At 43.7% G+C, this 16,173-nt stretch overlaps 1 protein-coding gene across 1 annotated transcript in view; it reads left to right on the forward strand.

The window, feature by feature from the left end:
• The window catches only part of PARD3B (par-3 family cell polarity regulator beta), a 608,076-nt gene that overhangs the window by 173,765 nt on the left and 418,138 nt on the right, over positions 1–16,173 (forward strand). The window contains exons 5-6 of the mRNA XM_082225604.1: positions 5,438–5,523; positions 11,074–11,160. Of these exons, the coding sequence (XP_082081730.1) occupies positions 5,438–5,523; positions 11,074–11,160 (173 nt within the window). The remainder of the gene's footprint in view (positions 1–5,437; positions 5,524–11,073; positions 11,161–16,173) is intronic.

Raw genomic sequence — 16,173 nt, forward strand, 5'->3', positions numbered from 1 at the left:
TAGGTGATTAATGTTCACATGTAATTCCCGCCTTGTACTTATGTTAACCAATCAGCAACAAGTTGCTTTGTGTTTGTATCAACCAATCAGCCACAAGCACACCTGTGGCAATGTTTGTAATATTCAATAAAAGAGAATTCCCGGGGCTCGCCCCGGCAGACGCCTCCCCATGACACCTATCTAATCGCCTGTCGTTCATTTTCAATCCAACACCCTGATATAATATATTGTCTTTCGCCTGTTCCATTTTTGTGTGTCCATGTCATGCTCACCTGAGCAACAACAATTTGTTTCCTTACTTTTATTCTTCTAATTAAGTATGCAGCCATTATTTTACAGCAATGCTTCAATTAAACCCTCTGAACCCCTGAAGACATTGTTGTTGTTGTCAGTAAGCCTACTTTCTAATATGAAATGAAGTCTGCTGTGCGAGTTCATGCTTTTCAATAAATAAATAAATAAAATTACAAATGAGGCATATTAGCGGTAGCTTTTCTGTCGGTGGTTGTTGTCTTAATAATTTTATGATTCTGAGGATGTATTATATAATGTTCTTTAATTAACCTTTTATTGGGTTCTTGTAGCTGTGCTGGGTTTGTTGTTTTTTTTCGTCCCGTGAATTTCTGCTTCATGATCTCATTACTTACAAATGTTAATATATCCTGCTTCTTCTCATTATTTTTTTAAATCTTTAATAATTATTTTGCTTTGTTTCAGTGCAGGTTATGCCACCATTTTATCAAACCATCCAGTCACTTAGGTATTCAGGGCATAATACACAACTTCAGTTCTTATTTCACTGAATTCTATACTAAATTATTAGAACAAATCACACTTTGCTAAAGGTTATTTTCTGCTGTCTCTTTACACACACACACACGAGGGATTTAAAATATATTTATAGATCCTTCAGGATTTCTTTTAATAACAATGTTTTCTCCAGTAGTAGTACATTTTGCTTCCAAATTAACTTATGGATTTTAAGATAAACTATCAATTTTTTTTTTTTTAAGTCTGAAGATGGCAAAAACACTAGATTTATTAACAAAGCTAAGTTGGACTGGGCTTGCAATTGCATGTATCTGTAATCCATTTAAAATGTGGAGCACAATCTAACCAGAGTTCCTCAGAAGTCCCATTGAGGTCATTGGGGGAAATTTATGCATGCGTTCATCACTGCCATTGAAATCAATGCCGTTTTAAAACCTATTAATACATTTCTATGACGACCTTCATACCTCAGGGCAGCTTTCACCACGAAAACGGGGGAAAAATAAAAGATGCAACAAAATTAAAATAGCGAATAAAACTAGCAGCAAAAAATAACCGCTGATTAAAAGCCTGGTAGATCCGTATAAATCTACATATTCATATATTGCTATATTTATTATTATTAATTTTATAGATTGTATTTTATGGATAAAAATAGTCTAGGGATTATTATTTTTTTAAGCTTACTTGGTGACCCCAAAGAGAAACTCTATGCCTGGCAAACCTTCCTTGGGAGAGAACTCAGTAAGCAGAATAACACCATTGAGAAGACCCTCTTCCCAGTCACCACCCACATACCATATTGGCCCAACTATAAGCCGCACCCACAAATAAGCTGCATACCGTATTGGCCCAAATATAAGCCTCACCCACAAATAAGCCACATCTTTAAAATTTGGCGGCTTGGGGGAGGGGTGAGAGCTGCGACAATTTGCTACGCAGTAGGCAAAAACCAAATGGCCCCAGCCAATCAGCCAGATGGACAAAATTCCTACTGGGCCCCTGCCCCAAGAGCAGACGACCCCATGACAGGCATAGCAAGGTCAAAGCGAACAGCCCTAATTCTAGGGAGGGGGGGGACGGGCAATCTGATGCATGGGCGAAAAGAGGAAGCCCTAGCCTCGTGCAAGGAGTTTTAGCATTTCTGGCTGTCAGTCAACAAATGGCAACATTAACTTCTTCCCAACATCAAGGGAAGCCCCAATCGCATCAGTGGCCAATGATCAATTAGCCCGCCCCCAACTTTGGAGTGTCCTGGCGGCCCCCACCGCAACACGTGCTCTCCATGAAGGAGAACACGCTATATAGTGTTTTAGGTGGATAAGCACAAGCACAGTGTAGGACTTGACTTGGTATTAGTATATAGATAAGGCGAATTGTCTCATCTCAAGGTATATCCTGAAATCCCTTGTGAGGAAAAAAAAGTCATTTGTTCAACTGTTGTTTTTCTGTCTTATTAGTTCACATGACATCATTTATAGCTGAAATTAGATCGCTCGGTATCAGTGTTGATACTCTGGATGAAACAGGACTTCACTAATTATTCTTGACATTTTCAGCCACAATTATTTTCTTATATAAAGTGGCTTGAACTAGATGGTGACATTCAGATTCAGTTTCAGTTTCTGATACAGGGAGGGGGAGGGTCTGTTTCACCCAAATATTTAAAAACCAACAAAGAGTCAATATACTTCTAATTCTATCCCAATAAGTTAGTGTTGTCCGTTTTAGAATATCATTTATGAAAGTGATGCCATGTCAAAATACGTTTAGATCAGGCATAGGCAAACTCTGGTCCTCCAGATGTTTGGGACTACAATTCCCATCATCCCTAGCTAACAGTACCAGTGGTCAGGGATGATGGGAATTGTAGTCCCGAAACATCTGGAGGACCGGAGTTTGCCTATGCCTGGTTTGGATTCATGCTCATCCTGATAATGTTTCCATTTAAACAACGTGGGTTGTTGTGAACCATAATTTCCCTACAGTTTCAAGATTTCCCTCAATAATCCTTCTGACCAGCAAGGACCCATGCCTGACCTCTCTAGGCTCATTTTGATAGATATGGAGTTCACCTATGGACATCCTTCCTATTTTCCTTTCAGGCTGAAAGAATTGTTAAATATATATATATTTAACAAGGGTTTGGATCCTGATTTCTCAGAAGTAGAGTTCTGCTCACAAGGAAAGGGGAAGGTGGTAGTTTTGCAAATCCCCTCCTGCAGCTCTCTGAAAATCTGCTCGGGGGACCCTCTGAGGATTGGGGTACCCTCCAGAGCAACTGAGAGGTTTCATGGAGGAAAGGAAATAGCCAATAATCTCCCCACCCTCCTTTCTCCTTGATACGATACAATACGATATCTTTATTGTCATTGTCCCATACAGAACAATGAAATTGAAAAATCTACATAAGACATTCAAAGCCCCCTAAAAACTCTGAAACCCTCTGAAATACAATATACTCCTATAGAGACTCCTTATACTGTGTTTAAAACCAGAATTGCATTTGGGTAGAAACTGTTTCTCAGGCGGCTACTCCTAGTCTTTATAACCCTGTACCTTCTTCCAGAAGGCAGAAGCTGAAAGAGATCATTTCCGGGGTGCGCACTATCCCGCGCTATCTCTGCCGCTTTCTTATGGCACCTGGCAGCATAGATTTGAGCTAAGGTGGGAAGAGTGCACCCAATTATTCTCTCTGCAGTCTTTACAACTTTGGACAGCATTGTTTTCCCCCTCGCTGTGCAGCTCCCAAACCACACACACAGACCATAAGTTAACACACTCTCAACAGTACAATGGTAAAATGCCATGAACAGGTCCTGCTTTATTTTTTTTTATTAAAGATTTTCTTGTTTTACAGAAGTATGTGTCATGTCTCTCGTATTTTTTCCATGTAACATTTTTACAAATCCGTTTCATTTGTTGAGACATTAGGGGGAGAGAAAAAGGGGTGGAGGGGAAGATGGGTGGTGGGGGTGGGGGTGGGGGTGGGTGGCGATGTTTCTATTATGCTTAATGTATGTAGGGTTTGGTATCAGCGTTGCTCGTGCCAGTTCTCTGCTGTTCACTTGTGTTCCTTTGGTGGTGAGAGAGGTTGGGGTTGGCCTAGGGTGTGGTTGTTTGTTTGTGATTGCCTGTGGTGATCTTTGTTTTCATGTGTGAGTGGGGTGGGTGGGTGTTTTGGATCAGGTTAGCCATATTGATCTGTATGCTGTTGGTGGATTATTGTCATTGTCTTGTTGGGCTGTGTATGTGATAAAGGGGAGCCATAAAGGCATCTTATTCTGTTTGTCCCCATATCAGTTTCAGTTTATCGGTTAATTTTTCTAGTAGGGCTGTTTCCCATACTATTTGGTACCATTGGTCCATGCTTACTCCTGACAGGTCTCTCCAGTGTCTGTGTGCTGGTCCCGGGGGGAAGGTTACCATTGGCGTAGTCAAAGTCCGGTCCTGGGTCACTAGCCTGGAAACAGTTCACAAGGAGCGGGGCGAGGTCCGAAGCAGGAAACTGGGCGGGGACAGGAACACTGGAGGGTCAGGTCTGGGTCCGGGCAAGAACAGGTACTCAACAACGACGTTGCTCCCGCAACCTGGGACCGGGCTGACTGGCCTTTATCTTTTCTCCTGGCCTTAAGGCGAGCACTCCACCCGGGCGAAACCAGTTCCCTTCGCCTCTCTGCCCTGAGCCACTGCAGTTCAGGAGAGGCTGAAGGGTTACTGGGCCCAGGGGGAGACTCACCTGTAGGCACTGAGTCCTCAACCACCTCTGGAGCCAGAGCGGATTCACCTGGTGCCTGCTCCTGAGGATCCGGCACAGGTGCAGTCGCCTCAGCATCAAGGCCCTGCCCCAGTTCAGCCGGTCCTGGAGGCGGGGACTCCTGTGCAGGCTGGGATTCCTCCGGTTCACCCTCTGAATCGGATTCCCAGGCCATCACAGTCTGATTATGGTGTTTCTGGCTGCTAAGAGCAGGTGGGTTATGAGTTCTTTGTGGTGTAAATGGGCATTGTTGTCTTGGAAGATGTTTAGTAGGGCCAATTCTGGGGTGATGTCAAATACTTGCTTAGTTATTTTACATATTTCTCGTATGGCTGTTGTCCAGAATAGTTGGATTTTGGGGCACTCCCACCACATGTGGAGGCATGTGCCTGTGGAGGTGCACCCTCTCCAGCATTTTGGTGAGGTTCCTGAATGTATTAGCGCTAGAGAAAGAAAACAGGTCCTTTGAGAGATTGTTTTTCCAGAGAATTCTCCACCACTGGGTTGGAGGCCCTCGCAGAAAGGCTTGTCTACACTCACTATGTTCAACTACATTTATCAGGATTTTTTTTAATGAATTTGCTGTAAGGAAATTCTGCTCTTTCCACTTTCCAGTTTCTGCTCACATGATGGGGGTTTGTGAGCATGTGTCTCACTTGCTTCCCCCCTTTCTATCCAGCCTTACCATTCTAACTGCTTCGTGAAACGGTGGAAAGAAAGCAACATCAGATCATGTCTTTTTCAAGTCTTGTGGCATCAGAGGTATGGAGCGGTTGTTGGCATCAGTAAGGCTGGAATTCCTAGACGTTTGCTTTTCTGTTTGGAGTGTAATCCATAAGTATTAACAACTGCTCTAAATCCAAATCATATTATTTAACATTAAAATGCACATTTTCAAAATCTCTTTAGGGTTTGACCCACTCGTCTTCAGAAGATTGGGATCTTTCTGCACACAGTGAAGCGCTGGCATCTCAGAAAACAAAATTCATTTTCAAGTATGTATGAATACATTTATATTTCATTTCTACTTTACTGTACCTTATCTGTTTTTTTACTTTTTTAAAAGAAAAACCTCATACATCTTTTGGATGTATAAATGTGTGTGTTTATGTATGGCTCGTGACATTCTGCCTATCGTAGATCAAATAATATAGTTCCTTAAATCAATTTGTTGAAGAGAAATGGCAGATATTTACACCGGGTAGAGTTCAGGATGCTTGGAACCCTCTTTATTGTCACATTACCTGGCGCCAAACTAGATGTGACATGGGAGATATATGCCTAGGCCTTCCAATTTGCTTAAAGTAGCTGAGGGGCAAGGATGGGGAAAATAGGGTTTGCATAGCGGGCAGAGAGGATTTTAACTTTCTCCAGCATGTGATTTCCCCAACCCCTCTCTCCAAGCTTCTGTTAGCTCTGGAAGGAGAAAAAGGTTAGATGTCTGCCCCCAACCCCAGGCTAATAGTAACCATGGTGGTGTTTTTAATTGGAGTACACTGCATTGTGGGATGGGGAGAAAAGGTTAACTCCCTCATTTCTATGTAACCCCCTGTGTAACTCACAAACCTCCCCCTGTGACTTGGAAGAAGGCATGGTGAGATCTACTCATGAAACTCCCATACCGTTGGGTCATGCCAGAATGGAAAAAGAAACATGAGTTCTTATAATGCAAAATTCAAATGGCAGCTGATATACAGTGGTAACTCTGGTTATGTACTTAATTCATTCTGGAGGTCCGTTCTTAACCTGAAATTGTTCTTAACCTGAAGCACCACTTTAGCTAATGGGGCCTTCCACTGCCGCCACGCCGCAGCAGCACGATTTCTGTTCTCATCCTGAAGCAAAGTTCTTAACCCGAGGTACTATTTCTGGGTTAGCGGAGTCTGTAATCTGAAGCGTATGTAACTCGAGGTACCACTGTATTCAAGTTGGCACCCCTGGATGAGTTTGGGCATTCACTATTTGGCCTTGCTCTCATATCACAGTAAAGGCCTGTAGATTACTAAAAAGGTAAAGGTAAAGGTACCCCTGACCATTAGGTCCAGTCATGGACGACTCTGGGGTTGCGCACTCATCTCGCTCTATAGGCCGAGTGAGCCGGCATTTGTCTGCAGACAGCTTCCGGGTCATGTAGCCAGCAAGACTAAGCTGCTTCTGGCAAAACCAGGGCAGCGCACAGAAACGCTGTTTACTTTCCCTCCAGAGCGGTACCATGTCTATGTCCTCTCCTGCCGACCCTGATTGTAATGAAATAACATTTCACCAGCATGTATGTAATTGCAAGTCTCTCTCCCTGCTCCCTAATTTGCCGTTCTCATTCTTCACCATGCTTTCTTCTGCTCTTTCTGTATATCATCATATCATTCTGCTTCAGCTAAACCAAATTAAGAACAGCATGGTCCAAATGAGAGCGTTAGTTTTGGTGGGTGGTGGATGAAAAGATGGAGGAGATGGAGCAGCCGATCTCTGACCTGCTGATGGCTTTGAACTGCAGGGGAAGTGATAGTAAGATTTGGGCGGTGGGGGGGGGGCAGGCGTATTATGTTAGCAGCAACCTTTCTGCATGGCTGCCACCTTCAATTATGTTACATTTGCGTTACTCGCTTTGGCGTTTTTTGAATTCAAGGATCTCTGTGGTCAGATCGTTAACGAGCAGGAAGCAACGAGTTTTCCTAATCAGATAAAGATTTGCCAAATATAAATATTCTGGTAAGAAGGTGCCTTGTTCTCCTATCTGATTTTTAAACCTGCTTGCGGTGACAGTGGTGAGGCGGTTAAGAGCACCTGGCTAAAAACATCAAATCTGGGAGCATACTCTCAAATTCAGAACTGCTTGCGATTTTTGCATTCTAGGTGGTTTTAAGGAAGTCTCAGTGGCAGTGTTGAAAACCGCAGGTACCTGGTAACTGAATGAAGCTAGATTTAGCACTAATAATAATAATAATAATAATAATAATAATAATAAAAAATTTTATTTATACCCTGCCCTCCCTGGCCAGAGCCGGTCTCAGTGCGGCTAACAACAGTAAAATTACAATAAAAACTTAATGGGGGAAAACCCCGCAATTTAAAATACAGGTTAAAATGCAATTTAAAATGCAGCCTCATTTTAAAAGTAGCCCATAGATCAAAACCATAAGGGGAGGGAAACATAAGGGTCAGACTGAGTCCAAACCAAAGGCCAGGCAGAACAGCTCTGTCTTGCAGGCCCTGCGGAAAGATGTCAAGTCCCGCAGGGCCCTAGTCTCTTGTGACAGAGCGTTCCATCAGATCGGGGCCAGTACAGAAAAGGCCCTGGCCCTAGTTGAGACCAATCTAACTGCCTTGCGACCTGGGACCTCCAAAATGTTGCAATTGAAGCCCTAAATCAAAGTGTGTGTGTTTGTTTGTGTGTGTTTGTTTTAACCAAGATTTCAGACAAGTTAAAAAACCCTTTCAATATAGGCCTGCATGCCTTACCCCTATTACTTTCCCATGTATATCTTGTTAAAATTACTGTATGTATCAAGAAGACAGTAAACACCATTTTTCATTTTGTCTCAAAATAAGAGAATGGAAAACTGTGATTCCCCCCCCCCAAAAAAAAAAACCCCACATGAGAATATTTCTTTGTGTGCTTATAGGAAGATGGGAAATATGCGGGGGAAGAGAAAGAGAGGTGTTTTGTTTACTACCAGTTAGCAAAAACTCTGTCTACAAAAAACGGTACATTTTTCTTATTTAACAATAAACAAACGTGGTGGCGTAATAGCAAGCTCAATAAAATCACACACCCTTGCGTAGAATTTTAATGTGCTCCATAATAGCTAATGACTTGAAGCTTTCTTTCTTTCTTTCTTTCTTTCTTTCTTTCTTTCTTTCTTTCTTTCTTTCTTTCTTTTTCATTTCCCCCTTTCTTACATTCATGTTTCTTGTCCAATACCTCTTAATTGGAAGAAGTTAAAAATAACAAGGCATTATACTGTAGTTTAGGAATGTATCGCCAGTCATGTAATTCCACCCCGTAGTGCGACATGTAGAAACAGAAATATTTTTGCAAGCCTCACACTGAAACATGTTTTTTTTTTCCATAATAAAAATAGCTCTGTTAATGAAAAATTAAACCAAGGCTATTAGAAAGTAGATACTTGGTTTATTAACAGTTGATTACTTGGCATTCTGAAACTGCATCATGCATAGGTTACTCATTTAAAGGCTCCATTGGATCGGCCGGGGTTGTATCAGGCCAGCTTTGGTACCAGTTCTTAACCCGAGGTTTCACTGTAACTTGAATTCATTGGTTTGGGTCCTATCCTCCAGAGCAGGAGAAAACAAGCTTGCTCCATTGAACAGCTACCTCATCCAGCCCACCTGTGAACCTACACATGGGAGCCTGCAGTTATTTTGTACATATCTAATGCAATGTACGTGGGACGTGGATGGCGCTGTGGGTTAAACCACAGAGCCTAGGACTTGCTGATCAGAAGGTCGGCAGTTCGAATCCCCGCGACAGGGTGAGCTCCCATTGCTCGGTCCCTGCTCCTGCCAACCTAGAAGTTCGAAAGCACGTCAAAGTGCAAGTAGATAAATAGGTCCCGCTCCGGCGGGAAGGTAAACGGCATTTCCGTGTGCTGCTCTGGTTCGCCAGAAGTGGCTTAGTCATGCTGGCCATGTACGCCAGCTCCCTCGGCCAATAAAGTGAGATGAGCGCCGCAACCCCAGAGTCGGTCACGACTGGACCTAATGGTCAGGGTTCCCTTTACCTTTACCTTTAATGCAATGCACATTGGCAAGTACACTGAATCCTTGCATTGGGCCCCTGCTCTTCACCTCTGCAAATGCTCAAACTCAGAGCAAAAGGGAGAAACGAGCTAAGAGGAAGGCACGTTTGGCAAACCCTCTCTGTGATCAACTCCCACCCTGTGGGAGCGTATGACCCCACTGTGGAAGGACGTGTGGATCCAGAATTGGCCTCCCCAGTCACTTATGGACTCACTGCTAAGACTGTGTCCATGGAAGACAATCTTACACAGTTATGAAGGATCGCCAAAGTAGAAGAGAATGGGCAAGAAGCCTAGCAGTTACTATCCCCAGGGTTCTAGTATGAGATCATTGCCAGGTCTTACAGCAGCTGAGAGAGATCACCACACTCGTGGTTAGCACATAACAGGTCTGTCAGACCATAACCCAGGCATAGGCAAACTCGGCCCTCCAGATGTTTTGGGACTACAACTCCCATCATCTCTAGCTAGGAGGACCAGTGGTCAGGGATGCAGCCTATGCCTGCCATAACCTGTACTTCCATGTCCACAAAACTTTTCAGTTAATGCAGTTGATTCCTTTCCTATCCTGAACCTGGCGGGGCTCAGATACAATTCTAGAAAAATGATTAGCAGTGACGGACACCTGAGCATGGCATATGAAAGCACCAGGGAGGTGATAACAAGGTAATCAGGAAATTGTGTCAATCAACACAGAACATTATCCACTGATTAAATCCACAACACTGCAGGAAATGAAACGGGGAACAAAACAGGAAGAAAGAGCTGTTGTGGTCAAGTGTGCGCTAATAGATGGTTGTCCGGACAAGAACAAGACATCACACAGAGGCTGAAGTAAACTTTCGGTTTTGAGAGACATCCCATACTGAGCTGAGCATGTTTGTGAAAGAGATGCAATCACAACGTCTAGGAAGTGAAGATCAGAAACAGGTCGCTAGTCCAACTTCATTACAGTTGCACCTTGGTTCTCGAAGGGAATCTGTTCCAGAAGTCGGTTCGACTTCTGAAAACGTTCGAAAACCGAGGCGCTGCTTCCGATTGGCCGCAGGAGCTTCCTGCACTCAATCGGAAACTGCAGCAGCCACGTCGGACGTTCGGGTTTCCAAAAAACGTTCGCAAACCGAAAAACACTCACTTCTGGGTTTGTTGCGTTCTGGAGCCAAAACATTTGAGTCGCAAGGCGTTCGAGAACCAAGGTATGACTGTATAGAAGGGGCATTGTCAGATAAGTATTACCTCCACATGAGCCCACTTCAGAAGTTGTAGCACAAGTATATATAAAAAAGCCTTCTTGTCCCTGTCTTTAGCCACCATTATTATGGCACACATGGGGTCCAGGGTTTTTATTCTCCTGGGGAGAATACAAAAGGCCCCACAATGCGGAACCAATACTAGAATAAAGGAGAAGAAATGTGTCAATGAGATCAGGGCTGAAGTAGGACTCTTCTACTTTTGTTGACCTTTCACAGCTGCTTTTGTCTCGATCTCTTTTAAAGTTTAGGCTTAATCCATTACTGTATAGCTTCTAACTTTAAAAGCAACAGCCTCAAAGCTATGTACGGCCGAGCAAGAAGGAACAAGGATAAAATCACACAAACCTATAAAAAACAGTTTTAGCAATACAAAAATAACCGAATCATGGATGTTGCCCAAATTCCCAGGAAAATGAAAACATCTTTGCCTGGCATTGAAACAAGAAGGTTGGTGGTAGGCCCCCTAGTGAGACTGTTGCTCTCTGATTTTTGTTGACTGTAACCGTGTCTGTTTCCCCCTCCTCTTCCTTAGTGGTGTGACAAGAGCGGTAGAGATTTCTGGGGAAGGCGGGCCGCTGGGGATCCATGTGGTACCATATCTTTCATCATTAAGCGGAAGGTAAGGATTTGCATTGCCATTCTGATGAAAACGAACTCGGTTGTTGTTGTTGTTATTGTTTTGTCCTAAACACATTATGCATAAGCATGTTGATTTTTTTTTAAAAAAAATAATATTTATTGGAATTTTACAGACAATAAAAGGTTACAAAATGTAAACATAGAAAATAGAAGCAAAGAATAGCCATAATAGAAAAAAGAAAAAAAGGATACAAAAATACCAAAAACAAAACACATAAAAAGTGAAAAACAGTTAAAAAAAGAAAAATCAGTATTTCATGTCTTATAATTCATTTACTTGTTTCCTGACTTCCTCACACCTCTCCCTTTGTATTCTCGTTTAAAATTCCTTTCAGCAAATCCTTACCCTCTATCATTTATCTTTACTCAATATCTTAACCTATTATAACTATGTATTTTCAACCATTGTCAATCCATATGTGCATATTCTTAATAATCTTTTTGCCAATACCACTTATTTTCCATTCCAACATCATTTTAACATTCATTAATTTTACAGTATTTCTGCAAGTAGTCTTTAAATTTCTTCCAATCCTCTTCCACTGACTCTTCTCCCTGGTCACGGATTCTGCCAGTCATTTCTGCCAATTCCATGTAGTCCATCACTTTCATCTGCCATTCTTCCAGGGTGGGTAGATCCTGTGTCTTCCAATACTTTGCGATCAGTATTCTTGCTGCTGTTGTGGCATACATAAAGAAAGTTCTATCCTTCTTTAACATCAATTGGTCGACTATGGCCAGGAGAAAGGCCTCTGGTTTCTTCAGGAAGGTATATCTAAATACCTTTTTCATTTCATTATAGATCATCTCCCAGAAAGCCTTAATCTTTGGGCACGTCCACCAAAGGTGAAAGACTGTACCTTCAATTTCTTTACATTTCCAACATTTGTTATCGGGCAAGTGATAGATTTTTGCAAGCTTGACTGGGGTCATGTACCACCTGTATACCATTTTCATAATATTTTCTCTTAAGGCATTACATGCCGTAAATTTCATACCTGTGGTCCATAAGTATGGTGATTGTAGATACGCTGAAGTAGCTCAAAGGTGTAGGGAAACAGGAGAAGATGTTTGTGTCCCTTTTGGTTCTCATAGAATCATGGAAGGGATCCCAAGGCTCATGTTGTCCAACCCCACCACAATGCAAGAATCTCAACTAGAACATACCGTATTTTTTGCTCTATAAGACTCACTTTTTCCCTCCTAAAAAGTAAGGGGAAATGTGTGTGTGTCTTATGGAGCGAATGCAGGCTGCGCAGCTATCCCAGAAGCCAGAACAGCAAGAGGGATTGCTGCTTTCACTGCGCAGCGATCCCTCTTGCTGTTCTGGCTTCTGAGATTCAGAATTTCCCCCCCCCTTGTTTTCCTCCTCCAAAAACAAGGTGTGTCTTGTGGTCTGGTGCGTCTTATAGAGCGAAAAATATGGTACATGACAGATCCACCATGTATGTGGATTTAAGCCATCCACCTCTGCTTAAAAAGCTCCAAGGAAGGAGAGTCCACAACCACAACAAGAGCTGTTTGACAGTGGAATTTGCTGCCAAGGAGTGTGGTGGAGTCTCCTTCTTTGGAGGTCTTTAAGCAGAGGCTTGACAACCATATGTCAGGAGTGCTCTGATGGTGTTTCCTGCTTGGCAGGGGGTTGGACTCGATGGCCCTTGTGGTCTATTCTAACTCTATGATTCTATGATTCTTACTGTCAGAAAGTTCTTCTGGGTATTTAGTAGGAATCTCCTTTCTTGGAACTTGAACCCATTAGTTTGGGTCCTACCCTCCTCAGAAGCTGGAGAAAGCTTGCTTTCTCCATCCTCTGTTTGACAGCCCTTTAGGTATTTGAAGATGGCTATCCTATCTCCTCTCCGCTTCCTCTTTACCAGACTAAACATATCCAGTTCCCTCAACTGTTCCTCATAAGACTTGGTTTTCAGACCCTTGGTCATCTTGGTTGCTCTCGCCACACATTCCAGCTTGTCAACATCCTTCTTACATTGTGGCGCCCAGAACAGGATTCCACCTGTCTCTCATATCTGCGCTCCTTACTCCTTAAATAGAAACCAGCTTGACGGCATCTAAATTAAATTATGTTCCCCCTTGCAGAACATTTTGTCACATAAAGAAAATACCATATGTTTTTCTTCTTCTTGATTATCCTATATTTGATCATTTTAATATGGTGGTCAGCTGTTGCGCACATGCCTTAAACTAAGAGATTCAAACCTTTGCACCTCAATTTAAGACTTATCAACATTTTTACTTCAGGGTATGGTTTTCATGATGTATTTGGTCTGTTAAGAAACAACATTTCCTAATCTCTTAACCATGGTCTTGCATGCTTCCTTGCCCTCTTGTGTAAATTCCCTCCCTTTGTCAGCATTAGCTGTCATGTTGAATTACACCCCACTGCTAACGCTCATCACGGGTAGCTTGAATCTAGAGTTTGAAACGTAAGTTTTGAAGCTGCTTTGCAAATGCTAACTACCGTATTTTTTGATCTATAGGGCGCACCTTGTTTTAGAGGGAGAGAACAAGAAAAAAACACCTCCCCCTCTCTGCTCAGTGCCCCTTCAGTGAAGCGGCAGGAGAAACGGAGCCCCTTCCATTTCTCCTCCCGCTTGGCTGAAGGCGCGCTGCGCAGCTCTCCCTCTCTGCTGAAGCCAGGAGAGTCTTGCTCTCCCGGCTTCAGCAAAAGGAGCCCAAAGCCTCCGGAGCACAGCGGGAACTCGCACTGCGCTCCGGAGGCTTCAGGTTGCTTTCGCTGAAGCCTGTATAGCAAGAGGGGTCGGTGCGCACGGTTGCTTCAGCGAAAGCAACGTGAAGCCTGCGGAGCGCGGAGGGAGCACTCCCTCTGCGCTTTGGAGGCTTCATGTTGCTATCGCTGAAGCCAAGGAGCTTGCATTCACTCCATAGGACGCACACACATTTCCCCTTAATTTTTGGAGGGAGAAAAGTGTGTCCTATGGAGCAAACAGTACGGTAGATAGTATCATGCATGCAGTGCAAGTTGTTGTTGTTGTTTAGTCGTTTAGTCGTGTCCGACTCTTCGTGACCCCATGGACCAGAGCACGCCAGGCACTTCTGTCCTCCACTGCCTCCCGCAGTTTGATCAAACTCATGCTAGTAGCTTCAAGAACACCATCCAACCATCTCATTCTCTGTCGTCCCCTTCTCCTTGTGCCCTCCATCTTTCCCAACATCACTTCCATACATCACTACTGGGAAAACCATGGCTTTTACTATACGGACCTTTGTTGGCAAGGTGATGTCTCTGCTTTTTAAGATGTTGTCTAGGCTTGCCATCGCCTTTCTCCCAAGGAGCAGGCGTCTTTTAATTTCGTGACTGCTGTCACCATCTGCACTGATCATGGAGCCCAAGAAAATAAAATCTCTCACTGCCTCCAGTTCTTCCCCATCTATTTGCAGTGCAAGTAAGAGTGTGCAAACCTGCAAGGTCCTTGCGCAATGTTACTCAGAAGCAGCATTTTTACTAACTTTTTATTGGGAGCCGCCCATAATGGCTGGGGAAACCCAGTCAGATGGGTGGTATAAAAATTATTGCTATTACTACTATTACTATTAGTTTGTTGGGACCACTCTTGTATAGTTGTCAGTCTTGTGGATGACAAATGGTGTCAGGGACTGGCTGGACAAAGAGGAGTGATGGGGGGGCACCAGCCAGTGAACCCCCCCGGGAACCCCCAGAGGAAGAAGGCTCTGATTAGTGGTGGGACACTGAGGACAGATCGGAGGGTGAAGATTGGGAGCAGGTCCCACATACTGAAAGGGCAACAGGGTTCAGTGAGCAGGAAGAGCCTGGGACAGGGAGCAGTTCAGACTCCGAGGCAGAAGCAGAGGAGGGGGGTCAAGGGACTGCTGGAGAATCCAGCGAGTCTCCATCTCTTGCTGCGGCAAGCTCTCCTCCCCCTGCAAGAACTCACAGAGTATTGAAAAGAAGTTAGAGGTGCGCAGACGCAGTTTGAGACTGCTTGGGAAACATCAGGGAGAAGAGAAGCCTTAGAGAGGTTTGTAAGGTTGTCCTGGCAACTGCCCCATAGTGCCAAGACCTACTTGGAAGGGCTGTTGAGTTGTGTTCTGTTTCCTTGAATAAAGAGTTAACTTCATTGACAACAGAGATCTGCTTCCTTTCTTGCTGACCTGCCTCTGACTCCAGCCCTGACAAGTGATACTTCAGTCTCCTTTCTGCCTTAAATATAAATAAATTCAGAGAGTGGCTCATTTAAATCGACACAGGAAGGGCTTCCATTAAGTATTGTGATATTTTCAAGTGAAAGTTGGCACTTTTTTAAAACGACGACGTCCCGATGAATAATCTTCCTGCTTGCACACTCCTTGGTTGCTTGCGTTCAGATGCAATGCCAGTGATATACAATGGTGAGGAACTTGGTCTGTCCACAAGCTGTATGCTTGTGCAAACAGACTAAGCCATGGCTCAGCAAACTTTTTCAGCAGGGGGCCAGTCCACTGTCCCTCAGACCTTGTGGGGGGCTGGACTTTTTTGGGGGGTGGATGAACGAATTCCTATGCCCCACAAATAACCCAGAGGTGCAATTTAAATAAAAGCACACATTCTACTCATGTAAAAACACGCTGATTCCCGGACCGTCCGCAGGCCAGATTGAGAAGGCGATTGGGCCGGATCTGGCCCCCGGGCCTTCGTTTGCCTACACATGGACTAAGCACTCCCACATCCTCCCTTCCTAAAGTAAGGAAAAAAACAGTTGGATGGCTTAGCTTTACATGTGAAGCAGCTCTCATAGTTTGGTTCCCCACTTGAAAGAAGGTAGGAACAAAGCATTCATACATAATGTTATGTCTGAATACAACTTGCTCGTACGCAAAGGACTTTCCCCTCTGCAGGTGCCCTGTGTCACCTGTAAATCTGCTTCAGGGAGTTGGGGGACCTCCATAACAAATTTAGAGGGTGCATAATGCTTTTTAATGAGTGGTGTTCTATTATGTTTTTATATGTGTTGTA

The sequence above is a fragment of the Podarcis vaucheri genome (genome assembly GCF_965113315.1).
Source record: "Podarcis vaucheri genome assembly, chromosome: 1".
NCBI lineage: Eukaryota > Metazoa > Chordata > Lepidosauria > Squamata > Lacertidae > Podarcis > Podarcis vaucheri.